The 27,650-nt window shown below is 35.0% G+C and overlaps 1 protein-coding gene across 1 annotated transcript; it reads left to right on the top strand.

Moving 5' to 3' along the window:
• Positions 1-26,092, top strand: lmf1 (lipase maturation factor 1). Its single transcript, XM_059531661.1, has 11 exons — positions 1-301; positions 490-799; positions 3,111-3,121; positions 7,510-7,658; positions 12,309-12,374; positions 21,432-21,599; positions 21,726-21,906; positions 22,643-22,796; positions 22,875-23,058; positions 24,494-24,606; positions 25,830-26,092. Exons 1-11 carry the CDS (start codon positions 82-84, stop codon positions 26,002-26,004), a joined length of 1,731 nt encoding a protein of 576 aa, XP_059387644.1. The 5' UTR covers positions 1-81; the 3' UTR covers positions 26,005-26,092.
• The last annotated feature ends 1,558 nt before the right edge of the window (positions 26,093-27,650 follow it).

The following is a 27,650-nucleotide window of genomic DNA, read 5'->3' as shown; positions in this document are numbered from 1 at the left end:
GTTGGCAGAAGCGCATTGTCCTCTGATTGGTCCGTTTCGCCGCGCGTGGTTTCCTGCGCATGCGCAGAGCGTTCGAAAAATATGGCGTCCTCCAGTGAGAGCTCCGAGAAGAGCCAAAGTTTCCTGAGAAAGCGACGTGGAGATGCGCTTGTCTCAGACAGTCTTTCACACGACAGCTGCAGCGAGACAGTGCAAGACGAAGACTCGAGCAAATGTGAGAAGAAAGTGGGCGTATCGTTACAAACCGGGACCTACTGGCTCACGCGCATCGTGCTGCTGCGAGCCATTGCTTTCATCTACTGTGAGTTTGACAGCTGGCAGCTCTACAGGATGGAGTTGCTAGGAGATCAGGCACAATTAGTTTCATCAGTTAGTGACAGTTACTATCTGTGCAATAGAGACCTATAAGGTTACATTAGTGTTTGTAATAACTCACATTTGTGCTTGCATGCCAAGTGTGAAATCACTGCTGTCTCGTTTTCTTTCTAGTTGTGGCTTTCTCTGTCGCATACAATCAGAACAAACAGCTCATTGGAGACAAAGGGCTCATGCCTTGCAAGGACTACTTGAGGAGCGTCAAGCGTTATGTGGGTGGCAAGATTGGCTTTGCGGCCCTGGCGTACACTCCTTCAGTCCTCTGGTTTATGGACTGGAATGACATGGATGCCAACCTGGATGGTATTGCTCTGGCAGGAATGGCTCTGTCAGGGTTTGTTTTAATCATGGGATGTGCCAATATGATCATTATGGGAGTACTTTGGATCCTGTATCACTCTATTGTGAATGTCGGACAGATTTGGTGAGCACACACGTGCATGCATGCATGCAAACAATACAGTCTTGATTGAATTATGCCATTTTGTTGGAGAAAAGTTGACTGTTTTTTGCCGCCCCTACAACATTTAATTGACTTTCATGCAGAAGCCCATTTCCTCCACTTATGAAAAAAGTTCTGCTTCGGTAAATTATAATTATTACATGACATAAAAAGCCAAAATAATGTCATAGTAAGTTTTAATTATGAGATAAAACATCACACCGATGAGATAAGGAGTCATAATCATTATAAAGTCAGCATTTAAATAAAGCTGACATTATGACAGAACAATGACAAGTGAAAACAATGAGATAATAATTATAGCAAAAAAAGTGACGTAAATTTATGGCATACTAAGTCATTATGAGATAAAATTATATTGTGATTAAAAAAACATAACAAAACTTTTACATTTTTATCTCACAATTTGACTTTTATCATAGTACTGTATGTCACAATGTTTGCTTTTTAGTTTGAAGTTTTGCGTCTTTTGGTTTTTGCTTTATAATTTTTGGCTTTGTCTCATAATAATGACCTCGTATCTCATAATTTCAGCTTTTCAGGTGATAAATATGCATTTCACATCATAATTTGGACTTTTAATGTCATAATTACGCAATTTATGTAATATTAGTTTTTTTACATGCGCAGAAAGCAGCTAACAACAGAACATGAGGATTCACATGGTCTTCATATAACATCACACACCTGCAGTGCTAAACTAATAAATAGGCGTATATGAGAAATATAATTTTACTTCATAAATAAAGAAAATGAACGAACAATGCAGTTTCGGTTCATTTTTGTACTGAGCGAAAGGAAACCAGACGGCAGAAAGGGGCATCCTATATTTCTTTAGGCTTATTTTATGCACAGAGATTTGTTTTTATTGTGAATGTACACAAATAAAGGTGAATAAAGGCATTTACAATTCTGGATATCTTTATGACTTAAAGGAGAAGTTGCTTAATTGAAAGGATTTGTTGTGAAGTGAGGGGAATTGAAATAGACTAGCTATGTTTACAGTTTATTGTAATGTTTGTAAACATTTATAATTTTTGTAAAATAATCAAATCCAACTTATTTATTTTTTTCCCCTCTAAAACACTATTTTTTATTATATGTGTAGCATATTTTAACCATGCAGCAAATCTTTTTAAATATTTCAATAAATTACTGAAAGTAAATAAATAAATAAATAAATTACTTTTTAAACCGTTTAACTGATTGTAATAACAGGTCTAAATTCTTAAAGGAGCATTGCGTAGGTTCTGAAATTTCTAACCGTTACTGACACCAGTGGCCGTTAGAGGAACTGCAGCCAGTCTCATGCTCGTTCTCAGTGAGCACGCTCTTTTTTTTTTTTTTTTTTTACTTACGAGGAGTGTCCGTGGGTGTCTGAATTGTGCTGGAGGCTGGTCGCTTCTTTCCATCCGCAGAGTCCATTTGAAAACACTATGGCCGCTGCTTACTATAATGGCTGGCGTGCCGTACAGTTGTAAGCCCAATTAGACGAGAATGCGCATGACGTCACATTTTGTGAATTATCGCGCCAATTCGGGCCCGACTCCTCCACACACAATTGAGCCTACAGGCTGATAGAGGCAACCGTGGTGGACAGTCGAGGTGTCATTCTTTTTTTACATCATGGTTGGATCATACATGTACAAATGAAAACTCTATCTTAAAGATTTTTTTAAGTAAAAACCTCCACATAGCTCCTTTAAGGGTCGTTTAACGGTTGACCGGTTTAAATGAACTTCCCGATGAGTTAGTATCTTAAAATGTAAACTTTTTATCTCATTAATTGACAAGATGCATAGTTTTTCCTTTCACCTCATAAATATGACTTATCTCACAATTTTGACTTTTAATGTCATCATAATTATGCATTTCATCACAATTTTGACTTACTGTAGTATCTCATAATATCAACACTTTGTCATAATTCAACTTTTTGTTATGACTGTCATAACTTTTACTTATCTACTTTTATCTGTCATAATCATGACTTTTTTTTTATCTCATATCATAAGTATGACTTAGTATCTCATAATTTCACTTTTTATCACTTTGACATAGTGTCATAACTGTTATTGTTTGTATGACTTACTGTGTCATAATTATAGCTTCTTATCTCATAGGTATGACTCGTGTCTCATAGTTTTGACATTTTTATGTCATAATTACACTCTACCAAAGCATGATTTTTTTCTTATGTAATGGGCTTCACTACTTTTAAATGATGAAAATAGGTTTAATCTCATATATTTCTCTGTTTCCTTTTATCCAGGTACTCCTTTGGTGAGTAATCATCTCTCACATTGTTTGTCAAATAAAATTATGCTCTTTTTGTTTTCTAGTAGCAACATTCTCCCTAGATGTGTGTTTTAAATGAATCATTGCAACAGAAGAATAAACCAGGGCCTCTTCTCCCAGAATTCCCTTCAGTGTTTAGATTTTTGATTTGGGATCTCCACGAGTGTGACAGATAGAGGCTTTGAAGCCAAATCGGTTTGGTAAGATGTCGACTGCGCCAAGTCACAGGGGGAGATGAGCATTTGTGCTGGCTGATTCATCTGAACTCTTACCCCAGCGTTTTACCTCATCCCACTAACCACATCTGTGATCGTTCCTTTCTACCAAAATCCAAATTCTCCAGATAAACAAGAAAGCCACAAATGGGCTCATTTGGCCAATCAGGATTTAATTTAAGCCTCTTGTTGAATAGAAGACAAGAACATGGTTTTTGATTCATATTTGAATATATATTTTGTGCTGTACACACCAGTTTTGTCATTTAAAGCCTTTCCTGTTTTTAGGGATCAATCCAAGTGCATGTAACGGTGTAATGTCATGTAATGTATTTCAGATGATTATAAATCTTTTTCCATTTTCAAAAGTATTTATACTAGGGGTGTAAAACTACAACAGTGTGGATCGATGCATCGATCAAATGGCCAAAAATATGATGTGATCAGATGTGTTGTCCTGATCTGGAAGCACTCTTCATTAACTGCAAGCCCATCTATTCGCTGTGGGAGTTTTTTCTCATTCATTCTCGTGAGTGTTTACATTCCTCCGCAAGCGCACGTGAGCTCAGCTATACAGAAACTAGCAGATCAGATCAAAGACTCAGAATAACAACACCCGGACTCTTTTTTTTAATCATTCTTGGGGACTTTAATAAAGCAAATCTCTCCCGTGAACTGCCAAAATACAGATAGCATGTCACATGTCCCACCAGAGACAGTAATATATTGGATAACTGTTACTCCACAATAAAGGATGCATATCATTGTGTTCCCCGAGCAGCTTTGGGGCGCTCTGATCACTGTTTGGTTCATCTTATACCGACCTACAGGCAGAAAAACTGAAATCAGCTAAACCTGTTTTAAGGACTGTAAAAAGATGAACTAATGAAGCAGAGCAGGATTTACAAGCCTGTTTCGACCTCACTGATTGGAGTGTTTTTGAAGCTGCTCCTCTGAATGAGCTCACAGAGACTGTAACATCTTATATCAGTTTCTATGAAGACATGTGCATTCCTACCAGGACTTATTTAACCTACAACAATGACAAACCATGGTTCAGTCCAAAACGTAGATAGCTCCATCAGGCCAAAGAAGATGCTCGCAGAAATGGGGATAGATTCTTGTATAAACAGTCCAAATACACACTGGAAAAGGACATCAGAGGGGCAAAGAGGAATTATATTGGAAAGCTAAAGAACCAATTATGTTCCAGTGATCCTGCTTCAGTATGGAAAGGCCTGAAAGAGATCACCAGCTATAAGACACCATTTCCCAAAACTGTGGAGTATCAACAACTGGCATACGATCTGTTTGAGTTTTATTGCAGGCACCAGCCTGTCTGAAATACTGTGCTGGTCCCCATCCTCACACAGATCTTCAACAGATAACTGGAGCTGTGCAAAGTCCCCTCATGCTTCAAACGCTCCACCATCATCCCCGTCCCAAAGAAACCCAAAATTACAGGACTGAATGACTAAAGACCTGTGGCTCTAACACCTGTGGCCATGAAGTCTTTTGGAAAACCTCCTGAAGGAAATCACTGGACCCTTACTGGACCTCTGCAGTTTGCCTACAGAGCAAACAGGTCACTTGATCACATAGTCAACATGAGACTGCATTACATTCTGCAACTCAGCTCTCTGTGCCCAGTGGATCAGCAGCTAGTGAGCCTGGGAAAACTCTCCTCCAACACCTGTACGATCAGCACTGGTGCCCCCCAAGGCTGTGTCCTCTCCCCACTGCTCTTCTAGCTGTAGAGCAGCGACTGCACATCTAAGGACCCTTCTGTCAAGCTCCTGATGTTTGCAGATGACACCACACTCACCGGCCTCATTCAGGACGGTGACGAGTCTGCTTACAGACAGGAGGATAAAGAGCTGGCTGTCAGGATTTGCATATTTCAAAGATTCAATTAAATGTTCATGTTATATTTCGGTTGCATTTGTGTATTAATACAAAAGTAACAGTTTATGTAAAATAGGCACACGTTAACATAAAATCAATATATTGATCAAAGACTCCTGAATCGGTTTAAATCGTAATCTGATTGTGACGTGATTTGAGTTATTCTCAGATATCGAAGACAATCAATGTCAAATCATCTGACATTTTAATTTTGTAATTTCTTTATGAACAGTACCTTGAGTGTGTGTTAAACTGGGAATCTGTTTTAAGTTTATTTGGATTTGGTGCCATGCAAAAACTTATCCAGTTCAGTTAGCAGTAAACTAAATTAAGTGCAAAGAGAACATGGCGGCGTCTCAAATATGCAGAATCTTCTGTTCTCCTCCCAAGACTCAAATGCAATCAGCGGCGCTGCAGATGTAAGGAATAATTCAGTCCCAAACCAAATAATTGTGTCTAGAAATCTGATTGGAGGTGTAAAAATAGCAACGAGATACTGGAGTGATTCTCTCCTGCGTGTATGATACTTTGGAGAGATAAATGTGTGCACCTCCATCCTCTGTCATGCTCCAATCGCTCATTTCTTCCCACTTTCCACTGTGCACCGCACACAAACCACCTACAGGCTTTACACGAGTAAACACAACGCTGCGACACTCAAAAGGCCATTTCTTTCCCAGAGATACTTGAGGCTGAAATCACAGCATTTCTGCCATACATTCTTCATAGAAGCCAGTTGCAAGGGGTTATTCCTAAACATTTTGATTGCCTCTCAGTGATTCAGTGCACTTGAGGTCAGATGAAATCTGCTAGTATGTAAACGCTTGCATCTCTGTGTAAATCGAGGCATTGTGGTGATTCTTGATTCTCTCTGTACATTAATAGCAGGGTTCTGCAGCTCTCAGGATTTTGCATGGATTGAGTCCCTGAGGAGAAGTTTAGATGGCAGTCATTTAGAGATTCGAAGCACATTCTCTTTGCTTTAAAGCAGCCCAAGGGCAGGTGTTGAATGCCAAGTGAAATGCAAAAGAGAATATGTGATTATTCGATGCCTGGAGCACCTGTTTTAAAGGCCTGTTCACACCAAAAACAATAACTGTAATATTTAATAATCATTTTAATTAGAAGAGAAGTCCTCATCACAGTGTTGCTGAAGTCACTGTCAGAATTGTTTTCCACCAATTAACGATTAAAACATTGACAACAGATGTTAAAGTTTTAGTTATTTTTAATGGTTTTTGTTAATATTTTGAATTAGATTTTTTTTTAATCATTTTAATTTTGCTTAAAGTTTAAGTAATTTTGTTGTGTTTTTGAAATTTTCATTAGTTTTTGATAATATTTTGAATGAGATATTTTAATTTTTTCTGTTTTCATTTAAATTTTAGCTGAAGTGTTAGCAATTTTGTTGTTTTGTTGTAATTTTTAATATTTTAAATTCTATAATATTTTAATATTTTCTGTTTTCATTTTAATTTTAGCTAAGGTTTTAGTATTTTTTTAAGTAGTATTTTTGTCATTTTTTATTTGTTTTTGATAATATTTCGAAATGGAAAAATATATATATTTTGTTTTCATTTTAATTTTAGTTAAAGTTTTAGTAATTTTGTTGTTTTTGTATTTTTAATCAGACATTATTTTTATATTTTCTGTTTTCATTTCCATTTTAGGTCAAGTTTTAGTAATCATGTTGTGTGTGTGTTTTAATGCATCTACAATTTCCACCAATTGTAAGTTATTTTACTTAAAATAAACAAACATGCAAAATGTTTATTTTCCAATATTTTATTTCAGTTAATGTTTAGTTTACCTCAAATAATGAAAATGTTTTTTGTTGTTCTCCTTTACGTTTTAGTTACCAGTCATTGTGGCATGTTTTCTTTTTGTAAAGAAAAACATATTTTCTAAATATATAAAATGGATATTTTTTTGGTCCAGTAAATTGGCAAACCCAAAAGCATCCCATTACTGACATACATCTGCTGACAATCAGGGATAGATGATAAAACACTCAGAACCCTCTCAAACTAAGAAATCTAATAACCAGAGACTGAAATCCTAGAATATTACAGATTTATTGGAATCAAACACGGGGAATTAAGATACGACAGCATGTGGAATCATTCAGATTTCATAAGCAGCTCTTTTGTACTGCTTTGGTTCTCATGCTGGTTTGGTTTTTCTGCAATAACTTACATTTTCCACTCGTAGAGATCTGTTTGGTCTCAGTTTTCTGTGTTTGTGTGAGTGCAGGTTGGGAAAGCCAGCTTCTGGAAAGTGGTTTCTTGGGGATCTTCTTGTGTCCTCTGTGGAGTCTGTCCTCGATGCCTCGCCGCTGTCCGCCGTCGCTCATCTCCATCTGGACCTTTCGCTGGCTCATCGTTCGCATCATGCTGGGTGCGGTCAGTATATGCTAACATGCACATTCATGCCTTTCCCTGCCCGCCTCCAGTCCTATATGTCACAGGACGAAGGAAAAGTACATGTGCGCTGCTAATGCATGCTTTAAACGCCATCAGACGACTTCTGTCTGGATTTTTTATGGCTTGTGTGACTGGCCCATAACTATTGTCTGCCAAAGTGCGGAGGTTGCCATGTAGATGAAAATGTTTTTCCAATTAGCGCCGTAAATGAGGAGGAATGGGGAAGGCGAGCTGCACGTTCGGTTAAAGCAGGCCAAGAATATAATTGCCTTTAAGTGCTTACAACTGTAAAAACCCTGCAGCCGTTTCCCCTCAGACACACGAGGAATAAAAACTGAGAACTGAACAAGCTGCTTTTAATAGCAGGGTAATGATTATCACTCATTCGAGGTGTCTGCTCAGATTTCTCTGTGTTGATGGGAATAACGGAGTATGATTTAGGAGATCTCTCTTTCTGTTTGGTTTGGTTTGCAGTGAAGTCATTAAAACTGATTGGGTTGGTCAGTGTTCGTCTATTAGCAAGACGTTTATTGATGAATGTGATGTGGATCTAAGCTAGTTTATTTACAGTACGCAGGCTTTAACAGGAGGTTTTTGCAATGGGATAAAAAAAAAAATGGTAATTACGACTTTTGTCTTGCGATTTTATTTTACCATTCAGAATTTTTGTCAGAATTGCAATTTCTAAAATTCAGTTCTGAGAACAAAAGTCGTAATTCTGAGATTAAAGGTTTATATTTATTATTTCATGGCAGAGTCAAAAGGTCGAAAATTGTGAGAAAAGTTTATTTCATGATTTTTTTTTATATATTTTTTTTTTCAGGATTATGAGTTTATATGCCCAATTTTAGGATTATATCCTGTATTACAGAATTACAAAGAAAACAAGTACAATTAAAACAAAATGAAATTTAGCTGTAGGCCTTGGCCCAGTGTTATTTTAGTATTATTGATATACTATTATAGTTTTTATTTGTAATTAAATTAAATTTTTGTATTTTCTCTTTTTATTTTTTTTAAGTTTTACATGCAATTTTTTTTGTACTTTGAGTTAAAGTGAAAATGAGAAGTGTTGAAATATATATATATATATATATATATATATATATATATATATATATATATATATATAAATGCAATACCAATGTTTTCTAATGGCTGTAGTTTTAGTTACATGTAATAACCCTGTCTTGTAGTTGCTGGATCCTCTTTCTTGCCGTTTTAACAGTGCAATTAAATCAAAACTGTTGTGGCAAAACATTCATTAGCACCGGTGCTTTCCAATAATTTGCTTTTTACCATTTCACAAGACGCTCTCTCTTCCGAGAAGCAGCGAAGGAGCCTCCAGCTGTTTGTGAATGTAGTGGACTCAAGGTCTGAGCTTTCTTTACTTCTGTTTTCTGCTTCTCAGCAAGCGAGGTTTGTCAGCACACCTCTCCAAACCCTTCAGACTCCAGGCTTGGGTTTCGTCTGGATCCGTGCTTCACGTGATTCCCTGGGCTCCACACATGCATTATCTGTTAGAGGGTTATTTCTGATTTGTTCGGCATTAGTGGGGAATCTTTGACTTCGCGACTGAAGTTCACACATTTCATCAGGACTCATTAGTCGTCCCCTTGAAGATTTGTTTAGAGCCGCTGCTTAAGAAGTCACTAAACAAATACGATTGTTAATACAGACTAGATCGAGAAAAATCGAGTTGCCTTTAGATTTCAATGAATCTTCAATTTAATTAAATCGAATTACTTGAAGAATTTTTAGCTGTATAGAAGTTAAATTGAATGGCAATGTGTGAATTATGCAGTTATTTTCAGAGTGGGTGAAGTTTTATAGACATTTCATTAAGGAAATGTCTTGAGGTGCTTAAGTTTATCTGGCTCAACCTCATTGTCTTTCGGCACTACAAGCATTCATGATTTTACAAATTATTTGTGTTTTTAGGTGATCTTAAAGGGACAGTTCATCCAAAAACGAATAATGTCATTAACTCGTCATTTTTAACAACACAAGGTATTTTTGTTCCGTACAGTTTTGTACAAACATTTTGGTGACATTGTGTGGACCCTAAAAAAGTGTTATTTTATTTGTACGTTTTTTATTAATAATTTGAATCAATATTTTTGTTGTTGTTAAAGGTTTATTCATTTTATAGTGCATTTTTGTCATTTTTGATATATATATATATGAATGTGTATGTTTTATATAGTCTGTGTTCATTTTTATTTAAGTTTTAGTTATTTTTGTACACCAAGTAAAATGCAAATCAAAATTTTGGTTTTGCAAGCTTACATTTTTTTTTAATATAATTTATTTATTTTGTTTTGCATTTTTGTTTCAGTTTTAGTTAACAATAAATTATGACATCACTTAAGTTTTTTTTTTTCTTAAAAAAAAAAAATATATATAAAATATTCTGGGCCCATTTTGATTTAGAAAAAAATAATTTTTTAGTGTGCAATTGTTTTCTGATCGATAAAATCTCACATTACAGAAGTAAAACTGTGAATTTGGTTTCACATGTTCAGATTTGTACTGTTTAGTCTTCATAGACCTCACTATTTAAACTGACTTTCTCCAAGCCACTACATTTGTTAAAGTCCATTAAAGCAAGCATTCATAAACCAGTTCTCCCCACATTTATTCTTTAATCAGTCAGATTGCATTATTGTTTGGCAGCTCAGTTAACATTTTGAATTTCTCTTAATGGTTCAATTAACCTGAGATTCTTAGTGCATAGATATTTATTTAGTTGTGTTATTTATCTTTTTTTAATGAGTTTGTCAATTAAAGACATGTGTTGTCGTACATATGTTGCAACTCATAGTTCTTTATTGTGACTTATGAAACTGCAGAATTCAAATACACTTTGGGGTTTTAAATGTGTTGTTTATATCCATGCATTTTCCATATTTATCTGGTCGTCGAGGTCTTTGACTTTTCCGCCCTTAATAGTTTAAGTCTGTAATTGTCCAGATCTGGATGTGAATAAGTTTTAAATGCAGTTGGTTATTATTTTTCGTGCACGGATTACATAAAACAATGCACTGCGTTCAGTTTGTGTGCAGATTCAGAAAGAGACATTCTGCTTTGCTTTAGTCTACCTGAGTGCCTCATGCACATTTCTCCTGTTTCAGATGCTGTGTGTGTGTGTGTGTGTGTGTGTGTGTGCTTGACATTTCCTCTTTCGGATGGTTGGCAGGAGTTTTTGGCGTTTCTTACGGCTGTGTCAAGAATGGGCAGCAGAAACTCTCCTTGGCCTTTTTGTATCCTGTCAGCTAAACTTTTATAGAAGTGAATTGCAGCGAACAGAAGTAAATGAGATTTTAATTCAGCTGCAAGCAAGTGCCCATCTGATAGTGTGGAAGGAACGTCTGCACCTGTGTGCTTTTACAGTAATACAGCAGACATGCACGACTGACACTAATTACCTGAAATTAAATTGAGATTATTTGGTCAAAATTTGAATGGGGAGGAAATTGCCCTTGTGTTACCTGCTGTATACTGCTGTAGAGCTAGATGATGCTATATTAGGATTAGAAGATTTTACTGCTGTACACAACATATTTCTGAATAGATATGCAAGACCTTTGCTACAGAAACATTTTGTCTGTTAATTAGTGGAAATATTTTATTTGATTTTATTTTATTACATGTAATTTTTTATTTAATTTTAGTGTATTTTTTATTGTATTTTTATTTATTTATTTTATTTTATTTTCTGCTTGAATATTTTTTTACCGGAGACAAAATGTCTTTTTGATGTTGAGGTGAACCAATGATAAAACATTGAAATTCAAGAGATATTTAGAAATCTTATGTTATTTTAATTGTGATTTTGCATAGTTAACAGTTAATACATTTAAATGTTTAGTTTTTTCGGCCTAAATTAAAGAACCCTGTTTTTAATGTATTTATATTATCTACTTATTTATGTATTTGAATAGAATATAACATTTTGAAGACTATTTAATGTAATTTTAAACTACACCCTTTTAAGAGTTATGGTATATGTATTGATTAAAACATTTTTCATCCATTCGGATTACACCGTTTTAACAAACTAATAATGTTATGTAACAAAGAAATCATAGCACAGTTTATTATTTGCTATAACTATTTGCATCTGCTTGATTTGATATAAATAGTCATCATTTGAATTGCTAAGAATCAAGATTAATCTGTTCACTGATCAAAATGTATGAACATGGTTAAAATGTTGTTATTTAAGACAGAAACAAATGGGATTTGGTGACAAATATGCGTCACATTTGTCAAGTTTACTAAAAATCAAAACTTCATACAGTATGCAGTTCAAATACATGCATATTAGTTGAGAAGACTGAGCTAAAATGAATGCTGATGTTCAGTGTAAATGCCTGGAAATGTAGATATTATTCCTGTTTTATGTTTAGCTTCACACAACCATATGAAGTATGTCATCCAGCAGAAACAGCAGTTTAAAAGCCAAAGTGACTCTTAAAGATGAGAATAAATAAAAAAATAACAGCTCTTCTCTGTTTGCCTCTGCATATGTGATGTAGCTCTTAAAGGGACAGTTCAGATAAAACCAAAGAAAAAAAACTGAAATATTGTTACTGATTGCATCTTCCTTATTTCCATCATTCGCAGGGTTTGATCAAGATCAGAGGTGACCGCTGTTGGAGGGAGCTCACCTGCATGGACTTCCATTACGAGGTGCGTGTCTTGTCTTTTTTGAAGGGTTTGGTTGATAATAACCACAACAGACATTTAGTAGAAGCTCTTTCTGAACCCCCAGTACATGAACTACATGTGAGGTGTAATAATATCAAGCGTATTGTGCAACTCTTCCAGTCTTGTGGTCTTATTTTGGCCACTGAGCAACAGAAAAAGACTCTTTAATGTCAAAATGTTCTGAAATGGTATCGCTGGTGCGGTTTTTGGGTTTTAGAGCTTCCTAAAGAAGGTAAACGGAGATCCTGTGTCTGTGTAGTCAAGGGTTTTCCAATGATTGTAGGGTAAACAAAACCCTGGAAGGTCCAACGCTTGGTGACTCACAAGAGTTTGTGGGAGAGAAAAAAGCATTGATGTCACATGATATCTGGACTGAATGGAGCTTGAGGGAAACTCAGGAGGGAAAGCTGATGGATTCTGCACCTGCAGCTCGGGAGAAGATGATGCTCTCAAACATGGAGCCGAAACGGCTCAGAAATGACTTCAAGAGAGCAATCAACAACGTCCAGACAGTCTGAGGAGTCAGTCTCGATCAGCATGTAACCTGACTGAACTAATGAAGAATGAGGGGGACAAATGGCAGCATTAGATCAGTTTCATTATAGTTAACTATTAAACTATTTAAAAAAAACATTTAAAAAACGCTAGTACTTTTCAATAGGAGTTCCACCGGACTACATAAACTATCAATGACAAATATTTCTAAAGCATTTATTAATCTTAGTTCATTTGAATTTCAACATTTACCAATGCATTATTAAAATATATATATATATTTTTTACCGATGTTAACAAATATAAATTCTGTGACAAATGCATTGCTTGTTGTTATTTCATGTTTGTTAATGCATTAATTGGTTAACTAATTTCGCCTTATTTTAAAGTGTTGCAGTGAAAGAAAAAAAAACATTTCTCATTTTCATTTAGTTCAACTAACTAAAATAATAAAAAATAATACTGCACTAAAATAATAAAATATATATATATATATATATATATATATAAACACTGAAAAGATAAATAAAAATAAAAAAAATTCAAAACTTTAACTAAAATGTAACTGAAGTGGAAAATATACAAATAAGAATTAATTAAAAATCTGAATAAAAACAAAGTACTAAACAAAAAAAACAAAAAAAAAATGTAAACATTTTTTTCCTTAGTATTTTAGTCTTGCTTTGCAACCTACGAGACGTTGAGAAGTTAAATGATTTAAGGTATTAGGTCTTGTTTTCTGAAAAATATATCAAAATGTAATGGAATCTTTTTCTGACCCCATTGGCAATTTTTTTTCTTGTTTTTAAGCAAAAACCTACTTAATTTTGATATGTTTTTCAGAAAAAAACTTAAGTAATTTAATACCTAATTAATTAAACAAGTCATTCAGCTTCTCAAGTAAACCTTGATTAAATAATTTGAGGTATTTCTACTGTAAAGTGACACTAAATTTGATATAAAAAACCAAAGGTTAAAGCAAAAAACACAACATCTTCTGAATTAGCATTGATATCATGAATAACCTCGTTTTGTTGCCTGGGTAAACTGTGTGAAGGACGTTCAGTATAATTAGGATCTCAGCTGACCACAATTGCACGTGTTTCTTGGAGGACGTTGCATAAGATTGCATTGGGCGTATCATTTTTGGATGAGATATGGGTCATTCTGATTGAGTCTGGCTGTAGTGGTGGTCTTGTAAGAGCATGAATTGTTTTGGATGGACAATAAGAATGTGTTTAAACAGTACAATAAAACCTTTATTTCAGTATAATTAGGGATATCCTGTATACAGCAAGCACTATATGCTCATTTGTGAGTTGGGTGTGTGTGTGTGTGTGTGTGTGACATTCCCGGTCAGCGGAGGTCCAAGGATAATTAAGGTCTTACTCCTGAGGTTTTTTTTAATGCCCAGCTGAATTTCGCTTTTATCAATGGCTTGCCGTCCATAAGTGGATTAAACTAAGCAATTAATGGAGGAAGATTTTCTGGTTTTACCTTCTAATGCCACGCTGCAATCAGCAGACCATTTCTACCAATAACATTCTTAGAGTGAATAATAAAATGAAGGCCCTCTTGTAAATCCAAACCATTGGTGTCATTGGTGCCCAATATTATTGTTGAAACCCACTGAGTTTCAGATTATAGACAGATTTTTTTTTTTTTTTTATCAAAACTTTTTTTGTGTGTGTTTTAATTACACTAACAATTGAGTTTTTATCAAATGTTCTGTTTACATATGAAAATGCACTGGAAAACGAGACAAATATACTCCTTGTGTGCTCCTTAGAGAACATATTGATGCAAATGAGGCACAAATTTGCATAATTTTTTGGAACATTGGAAAAAGCCAAATTTCAAAGTTCAGAATTCTTGTAGTGTTTATTTTATTGCACTTCATCTATTTGCGACTGTAGATTTCAATAGCAATCTATATCTTTAAAGGCCAAAATGATTGTTTTTCCACCACAGCATCACTTACATGTACCAAATTATCCTGTTTTATTCCTTTCTATATTCTTAAGATTTTTATAGAACAGATTTTGGATTTCTCTTTTTATCACTGGATAAATGAGAAAATACCCAGAAACAAAAAATCACCATGTTTTTAGAAATTAAATGTTGTACAAAACCAGGCGAATGTTATATGAACAAATCCCTCAGTAAAAACCTTCAGAATACAGATAGATATAAAACTGCTAAGTTTAGTGCATGTAAATGCTACTGAAGTGGAGAAACAAACTCTTTTGAGAAAATACAGTAAAGTGCAATAAAATAAACACTTAAAAGGGTATTTTGAATGTTTTCCTTCCACTAGTCTGAAACAACACTTTATGAAAGCCAAAAAGCCCAAAATCACAACATTTACGAATGCTTGAAAAACTAATTGCCTGCAGTGTCTTACCTTGAAAGGTCTTAATTACTCTTGCACAAATGTCCTAAATTAGAGCAGAATGTCTTCGGATCATAAACTTGTGGCATTTAATGTTGGATCTAGCGAAGAAAGAAGAAAAGAAAGGGGGAAAAAATCTTCCACAGTTTTCCAACACAATATCTAAACATCCTTAAATCTGGGATTACTTAAGATGCAAAATGACACAAGATATTAAGTCTTGTTTTCTGATAAATTTAACAAAATGAAGCAAGTTTTTTTCTGGTGAAAGAAGATTATCTGCGAGTTTTATGTAAAAACATGTTTTTTTCTTTGAATTAATTTTAGATTTCTTACCCCATTGGCAGATATTTGTACTTATTTGAATCTTAAATTCATTTTGTTTTGAACTGTTTATACGAAACCAAGTCTTCTGGTGTCAATTAACTTACATTTATGCTGATTTAAGAATCTTTTGATAGACAAAAATACTTATTGTGTGCATTTTAGGGTGAACTGTCCCTTTAAGTGCCTCGCTCAAGGCTGGATTTGAACCTGCAACCTGTTTTTGGTTGCCAGCCCATCTGTAACCACTAGCTAAATCACCCACGTCACTAACTTTAGATGTGGCTTTAGCTTGCACTTGAGCTGCTCTACAATAGACAGGATTAGGAAGAGCCACACGTTTTCTTCGTCTAGTTTTGAAGAATTGTCTTTTTGCTTTCCCCTGTGAAGCTTCGTTAGTGTCTTGAGTTTGATTACGCTGAGGGCAAAGGCAGAGGTTTTGGAAGAGCATTTGGTGCTCTATTTACTATCCCCTCACCATGGAAAAATGAAAACAGAACGTGTATCATTTCCAGATTGAAGTGGAGTCATTGCAACGGTTTGAAAATGACTTTCTCGCTTGGTCCCTTTTTCCCAAAACACACCGAAAAACACAACCGTGAATCAGTGGAAGCCAAACCGTGTGTGTGTTTTGAAGGTCAGTAGAAACAATAAAACTCCTGTCAGCCTGAATCATGTGATGTATATTATTCCATTACTGGACATCTATTATCAATATTTGCCAATTCACTGATTGACTGGAAAAAATTATGATTTGAATATCACTTTATCTCTAGCACTCATGCACTAACTGATAATATCTATCTATCTATCTATCTATCTATCTATCTATCTATCTATCTATCTATCTATCTATCTATCTATCTATCTATCTATCTATCTATCTATCTATGCATCCGTCCATCCATCCGTTTGTCCATCCATGCATCCATCCATCCATCAATGATGGATGCATGCATCATCCTTCAATCCATCCATGCACCAATCCATCTATCCATCCATCCATCCATGCATCCATTCATCCATCCACCTATCCATCCATCCATTCATCCATGCACCTACCCATCCATCCATGCATCCATCCATCCATGCACCTATCCATCCATCCATCCATCCATCTATCCATCCACCTATCCATCCATCCATGCACCTATCCATCCATCCATCCATCCATGCACCTATCCATCCATCCATCCATGCATCCATTCATCCATCCATCCATCCATCCATCCATTTACCTATCCATCCATCCATGCATCCATCCATCCATGCACCTATCCATCCATCCATCCATGCATCCATGCATCCATCCATTTACCTATCCATCCATCCATGCATCCATCCATCCATGCACCTATCTATGCACCTATCCATCCATCCATGCATCCATCCATCCATGCACCTATCCATCCATCCATGCATCCATCCATCCATGCACCTATCCATGCACCTAATCATCCATCCATGCACCCATGGATGGGTGTTTCACCATTCACAGATTCAATGTTGACCGTTTTGTCACAACCAGTTATTAAGATCAAAGCTGGAACGGTAGGTGACTTAGATAATTATAGACCTGTAGCTTTAGCTAATATTCTGTCTAAAGTGCTGGAAAAAATCTAGCTGTATAGGAAATGTGTTCATTAATTCTGCAGTTAACCAGTTTGGATTCAAGGTCAAACATGGTATTGATCTTTGCATCTGTGCATTGAAGGAAATAGTAAATAAGTATATGGATGAAAACTCATAAGTCTTAATGTGTTTCACTGATGCATCTAAAGCTTTTGATCGGGTTGCAAAGCTATTTTTTTTTATGTTACAAAGAGTCCTTCCAAAATATATTGTGAGAATCCTGGTTTATTGGTATTATTAGTAAAATAGGGCAATAAAGTCTTTGCCCCTTTTCCTGGTTAGTAATGGCCTGAGACAAGGAGGGATTTGTCCCCAATTTTGTTTGGTGATCTATCTGAATGCTAGAATCCCTGTAAAACTGTGTGTATGACTGGAGTGTGGGTATGATTTGCAGTACTTAGGAGGATAAAAGTATACATTTAGTATACATCACTGAACGCATGACAGATGATGACGATATTGAAAGGCAACTTTGTGTGATGTATATGCAATTTAGTTTCTTTTCAAATGAGTTGAAGGTGTCACAGTTTAAAGCATACTGTGCAACACTTTATACTGCTCATTTGTGGTTTAACTATAAAACATCCAGTTTACAGAAGCTCCAAGTAGCTTATAATGATGCAATGAGAATTTTACTGAAGGGACAGAGATGGCAAAGTGCAAGTGAAATGTTTGTGAGTGCAAGAGTAATCACTTTTAGATACATTTATAGTTGGATAATAATTATATAAAGTCCTTTTATATATGTATTTATATATTGAGAATTTTATATATGTATGTTTATTCATAGAAATAAGTACAAAAAGTAACATAAATGTATAATGGGCACTTATGTGTTCCTGGTGTTGTTTTTGTGTGGCCCATGACGCTGGTTTGTGATGGTGTTTCAGCTTAAAAAATAACAAGTCTTAAAATGCTAATGTATCAAACACACACAGGAATTTAACGGTTGACTTGAGTTAACAGTGTATGGAACTAATTTGCGCTCCTGTTTTAGGGCTACACCCGAACATTGTAATAAGCCTGAGGATTTATGTCCATATGAAACCAGACTGCTCCCTAATTACAACACAACTGCTTTTTCAATCATAACCTTTTTTTGCACATTAACTATAGTTGTGGCGATCAGCCAGCATGTGTGTGAATGCATGCACAAGCATCTCTAGATGATGAATCTGTTTTGGTGGCATCTTAAAGATGTATGGATTGTGCATTGCTCTTTTCCTTTTCTTAGCTCTCTTTTTTTTTCTTTAACCTTGGTTGCTCAAGCAGCCCTCCTCCCTGGCTTGTGTCCCATACCTCTTGTTTTTAATTTCTGAATGCTATATTACAGCGACTGGGCAGAGCCCCAAATATTTTTTTTTTTTCATCTCACTTCTGTTTTTCAGTTTGGCAAGCTCACAGGAAGTGATGACGAATTATATTGTATTAATCCCATAAGGGAGTCCCCAGTTCATTATTATTTTTTCTTTCTTTTTTTTTGCTACGCTGAGCTCAATTTTTTTTTTATTCTCATAGGAGCTCTAACAGGTATAAGACCTTGCATAGTTATGTTTTATTAGCTCAAATCCTTGTTTATGCACGATCCAGCAGATATCTTGGAAGTAGAGTAGTAATTTAATATGTTTAGTATAATATGTTTTAATGAATTGCCATTTAGAGGCTTTCAAAGCATATCATAGTAGGCCAGACACAATGGCTGTGTTTCCAGGAAGTGTTTTGCAAGTGCTTTGCCCTTTAGCACAGTGCTGTTGCTTCTACGTTTCATTCTTGTATTTCATCAGCATTTGGGCAGATGCTTTTATCCAAAGGGGCTTACATTGTATCGAAGTCATACAGTAGATCAGTTCATGCATTCCATAGGAATCAAACCCATGACAATGGGGTGTGTGTTTCCAGTTTTAGTTAGCACTGTACATCAAGTTAAACGAAAATAAGAAATGTTGCCTTGGCAACTTTTTTTTTTTTTAAACAATATTTCTTATATATTTTGTAACTGTAACACGTTCTTTTTTTTTTTTTTTTAAAGAATACATTTCTGCCAACGTGGTCAGAAAAATAAACTTGTTTTCTCTTTGAATTGATACATTTTTCTTACCCTACTAGCAGCACTTTTCTCTTTAAAAATAAACACATCTATTTATTTTGTATTTTTTTCAAAAACTTTTTATTTTATGTCATTTTGCTTCTGCATTAAATATATCTTGGTTTAAGATTGTTTAGACATTTATACTGGAAAACAAAACAAAAATACTAATACTTGTAATTTAATTTATTATTATTAATAATAATAATAATAATTGTTTTGCAATGTACATGAATGCAGCTTTAAACCAGTGTTATTTCAGTATCATTGGTATTTTCCTTTTAATTATTTTGTATTTGTTTTTTATTGTATTTTACATTAACATTTTCAAGTTTTAGTAGTTTGTTGTTTTTGTAGTTTTTATTTTCAAATTTGTATTTCTGTTGGAATTATTTTAATGCATCAGGTTAAACTAAATGTTTAAAAATACAAAATGAACTGTATGACCATTTAGATAAAAAAAAATCTTACTTGAAATAATCATTAAAAAAAAAATTTAGTTTTTGGTTAGATTAAAGAGTAAACTGGCTCTAGTCTTTCTGCTAAAGTCTCATTTAGTTTTTTTCTCCACATCATGCACGTGGATTGGTTGAACCAATCTGAAATATGCCCATTTTTTGTCAAATGGAAGCACTAATATCTGGTCGACTGTTACATAACTAGTCCTATATCCGGGTCTGAATCCCTTCGAGTGGTGGATGACTTTAGCAGTCAGAGGCGGCCGCAGGCGCCAGGGCACACACTACAGCCATTCACGCTGCCCAAACACGCCGCACTGCATGCTGGGAAGGGCTAGCGGTGGGTGAGAGGACCACTGTCCTCATGTTTATTCACTGAAGGTAGCAGTCATGGCTGTAGTTTGGTTATTTAAGGTAGTTTTCCTCCGAGGCATGGATTATGATGGAGGAAAAGGTGAGTGTGTCGTGGACGCCCCGCTCTGAAAGACGTTACAGACGCCTCTGTTTGCTTCGTGGCTAGCTCTTCACATTTATCTTAATTATCACCCTGCCAACAGCAAATAGAGAGAAATTCCCTGATATTAATGGTGTAAATGAAATAAACAGACTATTTTGGGCTTTCGTGAAGACTTGCCAGAGCTGTTAGTCACAGATATGGGATATTTATTTAGCTTTTGCAGATTGGTATCGTTCAGGTTAATCTGGTCAAACACACCTGTCTTGACCTCAGTGCGCACACACACACACACACACACTCAGTTCTGCCACCTGGATGCTGTGAGTTGATGATTAGTGTCATATGTCTTCTGTCAGACGCAAGCTCCATTTACTTTACTATGCCTCATTTGCTGCCACAACTGAGCTCAAATCTGGCTCCAAACCTGTTAAAATCATCTGAAAGCTCACAGGCTTTTTAAGCAATGCTCAGAAAGCTTTGAAATCAAGCAAGGGTTTGTGCAAAAGAGCTCTGGGGCTTTTAGAAATTATGATTTTACTGATGCTGATGCTATTTATGTGCTGTGCAGTCTTGTCTAATTGCATATAATATATAGTATTAATCTTGTATGATATATATTTCTTATATTTTTATAGAGTATTTAGATTTAACAAAACCATATCATAAATTATGTTTTTAGATCTACTTTGATATTAATTATTCCATTACATTATTAAATGTACATAAAAATGCTGCATAACAAGGAAACATTTTTCAAATGCATCATGTAATGGAATAAAAAAAAAAAGTAAATATATATAGTATTGTATATATGTATATGTAAATATATAAAAAATATTTTTTGGATTTTTATCAAGTATTTAGATTTAATGAATAATAATAATAATGACTATTAAGTGTAATTAATATAAATGAATACATTTGCAGTTACATAGCAGACGCTTTTATCCAAAGCAACTTATAAATGAGGAGAATAGCAATCAAAATCAACAAAAGAGCAATGATATGCAAGTGCTATAACAAGTCTCAGTTATATATATATAATGTCAATTAGATGTACATATACATCTAGTGCATAATGAGTTATTATCAAGCACATATTAGTGATTGTGTAAGTATTTCTGCAATATAATATGATGTAGTGACGCATCTATGATGTGTATCAAACCCTTGTGATCTGTGTTGTCTCTGTCAGACCCAGCCGGTGCCCAACCCCATGTCCTACTACATGCATCGCTCGCCGTGGTGGTTCCACCGCTTCGAGACTCTCAGCAATCACTTCATCGAGCTGGTGGTGCCCTTCTTCACCTTCATGGGCCGGCGGATGTGCATGCTGAACGGAGTCCTGCAGATTCTCTTCCAGGCGTGTTTCAGAGCTCACTGCACGATCATTTCAGAGCAGCTCTGTTGCCATCTAGTGGCATCACTGCTTCAGCAAAGATGCATTCCTTCTGCCGCTCTAGCGTGTGTTTCTGTATGTTTCTAACAGGTTGTTCTGATCATTAGTGGGAATCTGAGTTTTCTGAACTGGTTGACGATTGTTCCTAGTCTGGCTTGTTTCGATGACGCTGCTTTGGCGTTTCTGTTCGGCCGCTCTGGACGAGCCAGACAGACTTTACTGCAGATTCAGACAGAAGAGGCTTCAGGACTCAAACCTGCGTCCTCCAAAGGTCTGTACTGTACATACATGCAGAATTATTATATGTTATGTTTGGCTTTGCAAAGTTTGAAATAATATTCAATCACAGTAATCCTCTTCAGTGTGTTACTTGCTGATCTGTTGATCTTATTTCTATAATTTGCTCGCAATTTCTGATTTGAGATTGTTTCTACAAGCTTTTTTTTATTGTTGCCAGATAACTGAAATAAGTTTGAAGCACTACATCAACCGGAAATTAATTAAAACAAAAGCAAGTAAACATTTTTAATTAAAACATAAGAAAATGAAAACTAAAATATTTGTAAAAATTCTAATAGTATTTCAATAATATTCAAATAGTTATGTTCGATGTTCACTTGTTGCTGTTGTTTATTAAGCATAAAAATGCATTGCACGTGAATGTCGAGTCAAATATATTTAATATGCTTAACTATCTTAAATTGATGCTTTTCAGTATTTCATGATTTTTATGCACACTCTAGTTTTGCGGTCAGAGAGATTTTTTTATGTTTTTGCTTTTACATGATCACAAATAAAGTAAAATGTGTAAAACTATTACTACAATTTAAACCGTTTTCTGTGTGAATATCTGTTGAAGTGTAATTTATTTCTGTGATGCTCCGCTGTATTTTCAGCATCATTCCTCCAGTCTTCAGTGTCACATGATCTTCAGATATTCTGATTATGATCAGTGTTGCATTACTGCAGTAGTGTGTGTTTGTAATCTGATTGGTGTCTCTGGTCAGGGATGTTGATCAGGCGTGTGCTGAATGTGTCTCTGGGGATTCTGATCGTGTATCTGAGCGTCCCGGTGGTGATGAACCTGCTGAGCTCCAGACAGATGATGAACACCTCGTTCGACCCCCTGCGGATCGTCAACACGTACGGAGCCTTTGGCAGGTAGTGCGTCCATCTCTGTGTGAACGCGTCCAGCAGGTGTCAGAGTCTATAACTAACTCCGGTGTGTCTCTGGATCAGCGTCACTAAGGAGCGGACGGAGGTGGTGTTTCAGGGCACGCTGAGCGGCGATCACACCGGAGACCAGGTCATTTGGGAGGAGTATGAGTTCCTGTGTAAACCTGGAGCTCTGGAGCGCAGGCCGTGCCTCATCTCGCCGTATCACTACAGGCTGGACTGGCTCATGTGGTTCGCTGCGTTTCAGGTTAAACACGGAGAGGAGACCAGAATCTGTATTTACCAGGAAATGCTCCAAATTGTTTTGTTTTCCTGAAAAGTGAAACATTATAAACACTATTAACCTTGAGGCTTTTAGCCTTGTGTTAAAGGAATAGTTCACCTGATTAGCTGAAAGTGTGCTCATCCTCAGTTCATCCGAGATCAGGATGAGTTTGTTTCTTCATCAGGTTTGGAGAAATGTAGCATTGCATCAGTATCTCATCAGTGGATGCTCTGCAGTGAATGGGTGCCGTCAGAATGAGAGCTGATAAAAACATCACAATAATCCACACCACTCCAGTCCATCAGTTACTGTCTGGAGAAGTAAAAAAAAAATGCTTCTTTGAAAGAAACAAATCCATCATCAAGATGTGTTTAACTAAAATCCGAGTCCATAGTAATGTTTCCTCCAGTAAAAAAGTGTTCTGGTCTGAATCAGGAGAGAAATCTGCACAGATCAAGCAGCGTTTAAACAGCCCTAGACAAATCTGTGTCTGGATTTTGAAGTGATAGACAACAGAAGATGCACTTTTTCACTCGAGGAAGTGTTATTATGAATTATGAGTCGTATTTTAGTTAAAAAATGTCTTAATGCTGGATGTGTTTCATCTTTTGTCTTCACAAGACATTAACTGATGGACTGTGGATTACTTGTGGATTATTGTGATGTTTTTATCAGCTCTCGTTCTGACGGCACCCATTCACTGCAGAGCATCCATTGATGAGACACTGATGCAGTGCTACATTTCTCCAAACCTGATGAAGAAACAAACTCATCCTAATCTCGTTACAAATACATCCAAAATGCAATTCATGCTACATGCATGCATTAACTTGTAAACACCGCTTGCTTCTGTTATGAGGATATTTTAGCTTCTCTATTAAAATTAATTTTGATATTTTAACGTAGAGGCCACAAAGTAATCCGTGTCAGTGGGATGCAACTGTGCAAATATCATAATGCAGAAAAAACTTTTATAAGCATTTTTTAAGGAAGTTAGTACAGATTGTGCAGTGTCATGTGGTGCAACTCCCTAGAAAACGCACTGATATCAAGAATGAATCATTATAATGAGTGATTCCTTTTTTTTTTACTTGTAGCTAATGTTTTGAAAATATGAATGCACATGGATGTTGAAATCAGAAAGATATCAAATCCCTGCTGTGGAGATGAATCCCACCCCAGTACGAAAAGCCCAGTCTGTAGACAGTGTTGAGGTTATTTATAATCCTTATGTAACGCTCACACACCGATAATAATTCAGCTGCATAGACGCATGAGAACATCAATCTTCTCTCAGTGTCCCGGATGTGAAGTGTTACCCCTCAGGACATGAGAGTTGGATAACTGCGGTGTGTATTTCTGACCTGTGAAGAACAGCTGCATCGCACTGAAAGCTTGCTGTCTCTGTTTCTTTCAGACGTATGAGCAGAACGAGTGGGTTATTCACATCGCCGGCAGACTGCTGGCTAACGACTCCACAGTCCTTTCCCTAATGGGACACAACCCGTTCCAGAACAGAGAGAAACCGCGGTAAACATACTGACACGAAACACCAAACTCACAATGTACTGTACATATTACACTATAACACAAGCAGCAATAGCAGAGGTCTTAAACTGGGTTGGATTAGTATTTAAAATTGTATTTGTTATATAATTATTTGTAATAATGTGTTTTAATAATAATAATAATACATATAACATTAATAATAGTGACAAATAATACTGCTAGTATTTCATTTAGTTTTCTTTAAAATATATATTTATGAGCTTTCCTAGCTATTTTGATCAAATTGGAGTTAACATTATATTATTTGTTGTTGTTGTTATTGATAATAATAATGAGAATGAAAAATAACTGTTTAATATTTTATTTTACGTATAAAAAAATGAAGTACATTATTCCCATTTCTAGCTGTTTTGTTCAAATTTCAGTTAAAAGTATATTATTGTTATTATTTGTTGTTATGATGATAATACTAATAATAAGATTAAGACGAATTGAAATTTAGATTTCGATTAACAATATAATAATAATAATAATTTATATTATTATTATTATTACATTTGCTTTAAATTTTTGTTCCCTGAAAATATTCTCATTTCTAGCTATTTTCACTTTGTAATTAACAGATTATTATTATTATTATTTGTTTTCATGATGATAATAATAATAGTAATAATAATAACATTAATTAATATTATTATTATTATTAGTACATTTGCTTTTAATTTTTGTTCCCTAAAAATATTCAAGTTTCTAGCTATTTTCACTTTGTATTTAACAGATTATTGTTATTATTATTATTTGTTTTATGATAATAATAATAAGAATAATATTAAGATTAATTTATATTATTATTATTTCATTTGCTTTAAATTTTTGTTCCCTTAACATATTCTAATTTCTAGCTATTTTCACTTTGTATTATTATTATTGTTATTATTATTGGTCATATGTTCAGTTAACAGTAACAGTGGCAAACTAACAGTGCTTAATTAGAGAGCAAAACCTTTGATGTGTTCACAAAGACCCTAAAATTACATGAACACCATAAAGAGATGCAAAAACCTCCTGCTTTGATATTTTGTCACATTATGGCGTTTACAGTCAAGTGAAACGTAATAGCTCGCATGCTTTCTGGGGTCCCTTTATACACACGTCTCTTTTTCTCATCAGAGCTGAGCTGCTCAGAATGCATTTCCCGTTACCTGACGTGTCCTCTGAAGGTTTTGATGCATCTGTGGTTTCAGGTGGATACGAGGAGAGCATTTCCGCTATAAGTTCACGCGTCCGGGCAGCAGCGGTGCAGCTCAAGGGAGGTGGTGGGTTCGGAAACGCATCGGCCCGTACTTCCCTCCGGTCAACCTGGACACTCTGAGGAGCTACTTCCAGTCCAGGAACTGGCCTCTGCCCGGATCCGACTGAGCCTCGGCCACAGACAGCCAGTTACACGCTGAAGTGTGTCCTATCTGAGCTTGACAAAACTGTGCCAAAGACGATCTGTTACAGAAGAGATTTGTGGCTCTGAGGAGCTGAGCATGTGTTTTAACCCTGCCAATAATAATGCTATTAATATGATTCTGAGCACCGTCAAGCGTTACAATCACACTGCAGTTGCTGTTGAATATGAAAAAAGGCAAATACTTTTTTTTTTTTTTTTTAATTCTACAGTTTTTTTTTTTTCAAATAACCTTCTGTGAGATAAAGATTTTTTTTTGTTGTTTTGTTTTTTTCAGAAATTATTTCAATCGTGTTGTCAATTTCTGGTGGTTCATCTGATTAAAATGTTTAACGAAGACGTTTTTCCTTTTTTTTTATTGCTTTTCATTAAACGCTCTGTTTGAGTGATCCTACAAATCCATCTCATTCCAAATATTACATTTTTACCCTTAAAGTTAATTACATTATTTCCATTTTCAGTAAATATTTCAATTTACAGTATCATTATAATATATTAAATTTTTCACTTAACTTTTAATATTATTATTATTAGTAGTAGTAGTCATAGTAATTATTATTAACAACAGCAAATATTAATACTATTATTTAATATTTACTTTACATTTTTATTCCTTAAAAGAGTGTATTATTTATTTATATTATATATCAATATTAAATAATAGTAATAACAGAATAATTAAATTTAATTAAATTTTAATTCCCTAAAAACTAATAAAACTATTCCCATATCCAACCATTTTTGTCAAAATTGCACACTTTAAATTAACATATAATAATCATGAAGATAATAATTAATTAATAATAATCATCATCATCATCTTTTCATATTTATTCCGTAAAAATGAAGTTAATTAATCCCATTTCATGCCAATTTGGTCAATTTTCTCTTATTATTGTTATGATAACATTATTATTAAAAATAATAAAATATTTTGAAAGACGAGCACCAGTACACACAGGATATAAATATATATTTAATTAAATCAATAATAATAGTAAAGGTATTATTTTAAGTGGTATTCAAATAATAATTGATCTATTCCGGTCTCCTTCTGTTAAATATTTAATCATTTAACAGTTCATGGCAAAATTCTGTCTTCTAAACACTGCTATTTCCTGCTTTGAGGTAGAAACTGTAGTGCATAAAACACAGATAAAAAGAGCAGTGTAAAAATAGAAAACCTAAAATAGACGATATGTACACAGAGAGCATGGAAACACAAACTGAAGTCCGCTGACAGACGTCGTCATCATCAGATCCTGAAGCACACGACTGCTCTTTCCTCCCAAAGCCTGCTTCAAACAGCGCTGTCAATCAAATCTAGATCATAAATTAATCCCAGTGAATAGTATAAAATAATATACTCTCAGTATTTGCGGAGAAAGGTCAGTATATTATACCTTATAATGGAATATACAGGTCAGGGGGTAAGATTAAATATGACATTTTATTGCATTAATAAATTATACTAGATTCTACAATTAAAATATATTAAAATAAATTATACTTAATTGATGCACAATTTACAGTCCTAATTTATAGTGTGTTATTCCTGTCTTGTAATTTTTCATGTACACAGAACTATGCAAACATTGTCAAAGTTTGGTTT

This window comes from Carassius carassius, chromosome 40, assembly GCF_963082965.1.
Source record: "Carassius carassius chromosome 40, fCarCar2.1, whole genome shotgun sequence".
Classification (NCBI taxonomy): domain Eukaryota; kingdom Metazoa; phylum Chordata; class Actinopteri; order Cypriniformes; family Cyprinidae; genus Carassius; species Carassius carassius.
Note: the sequence above shows the minus strand (reverse complement) of the source record. Positions and strands in the feature narration are given on the sequence as shown.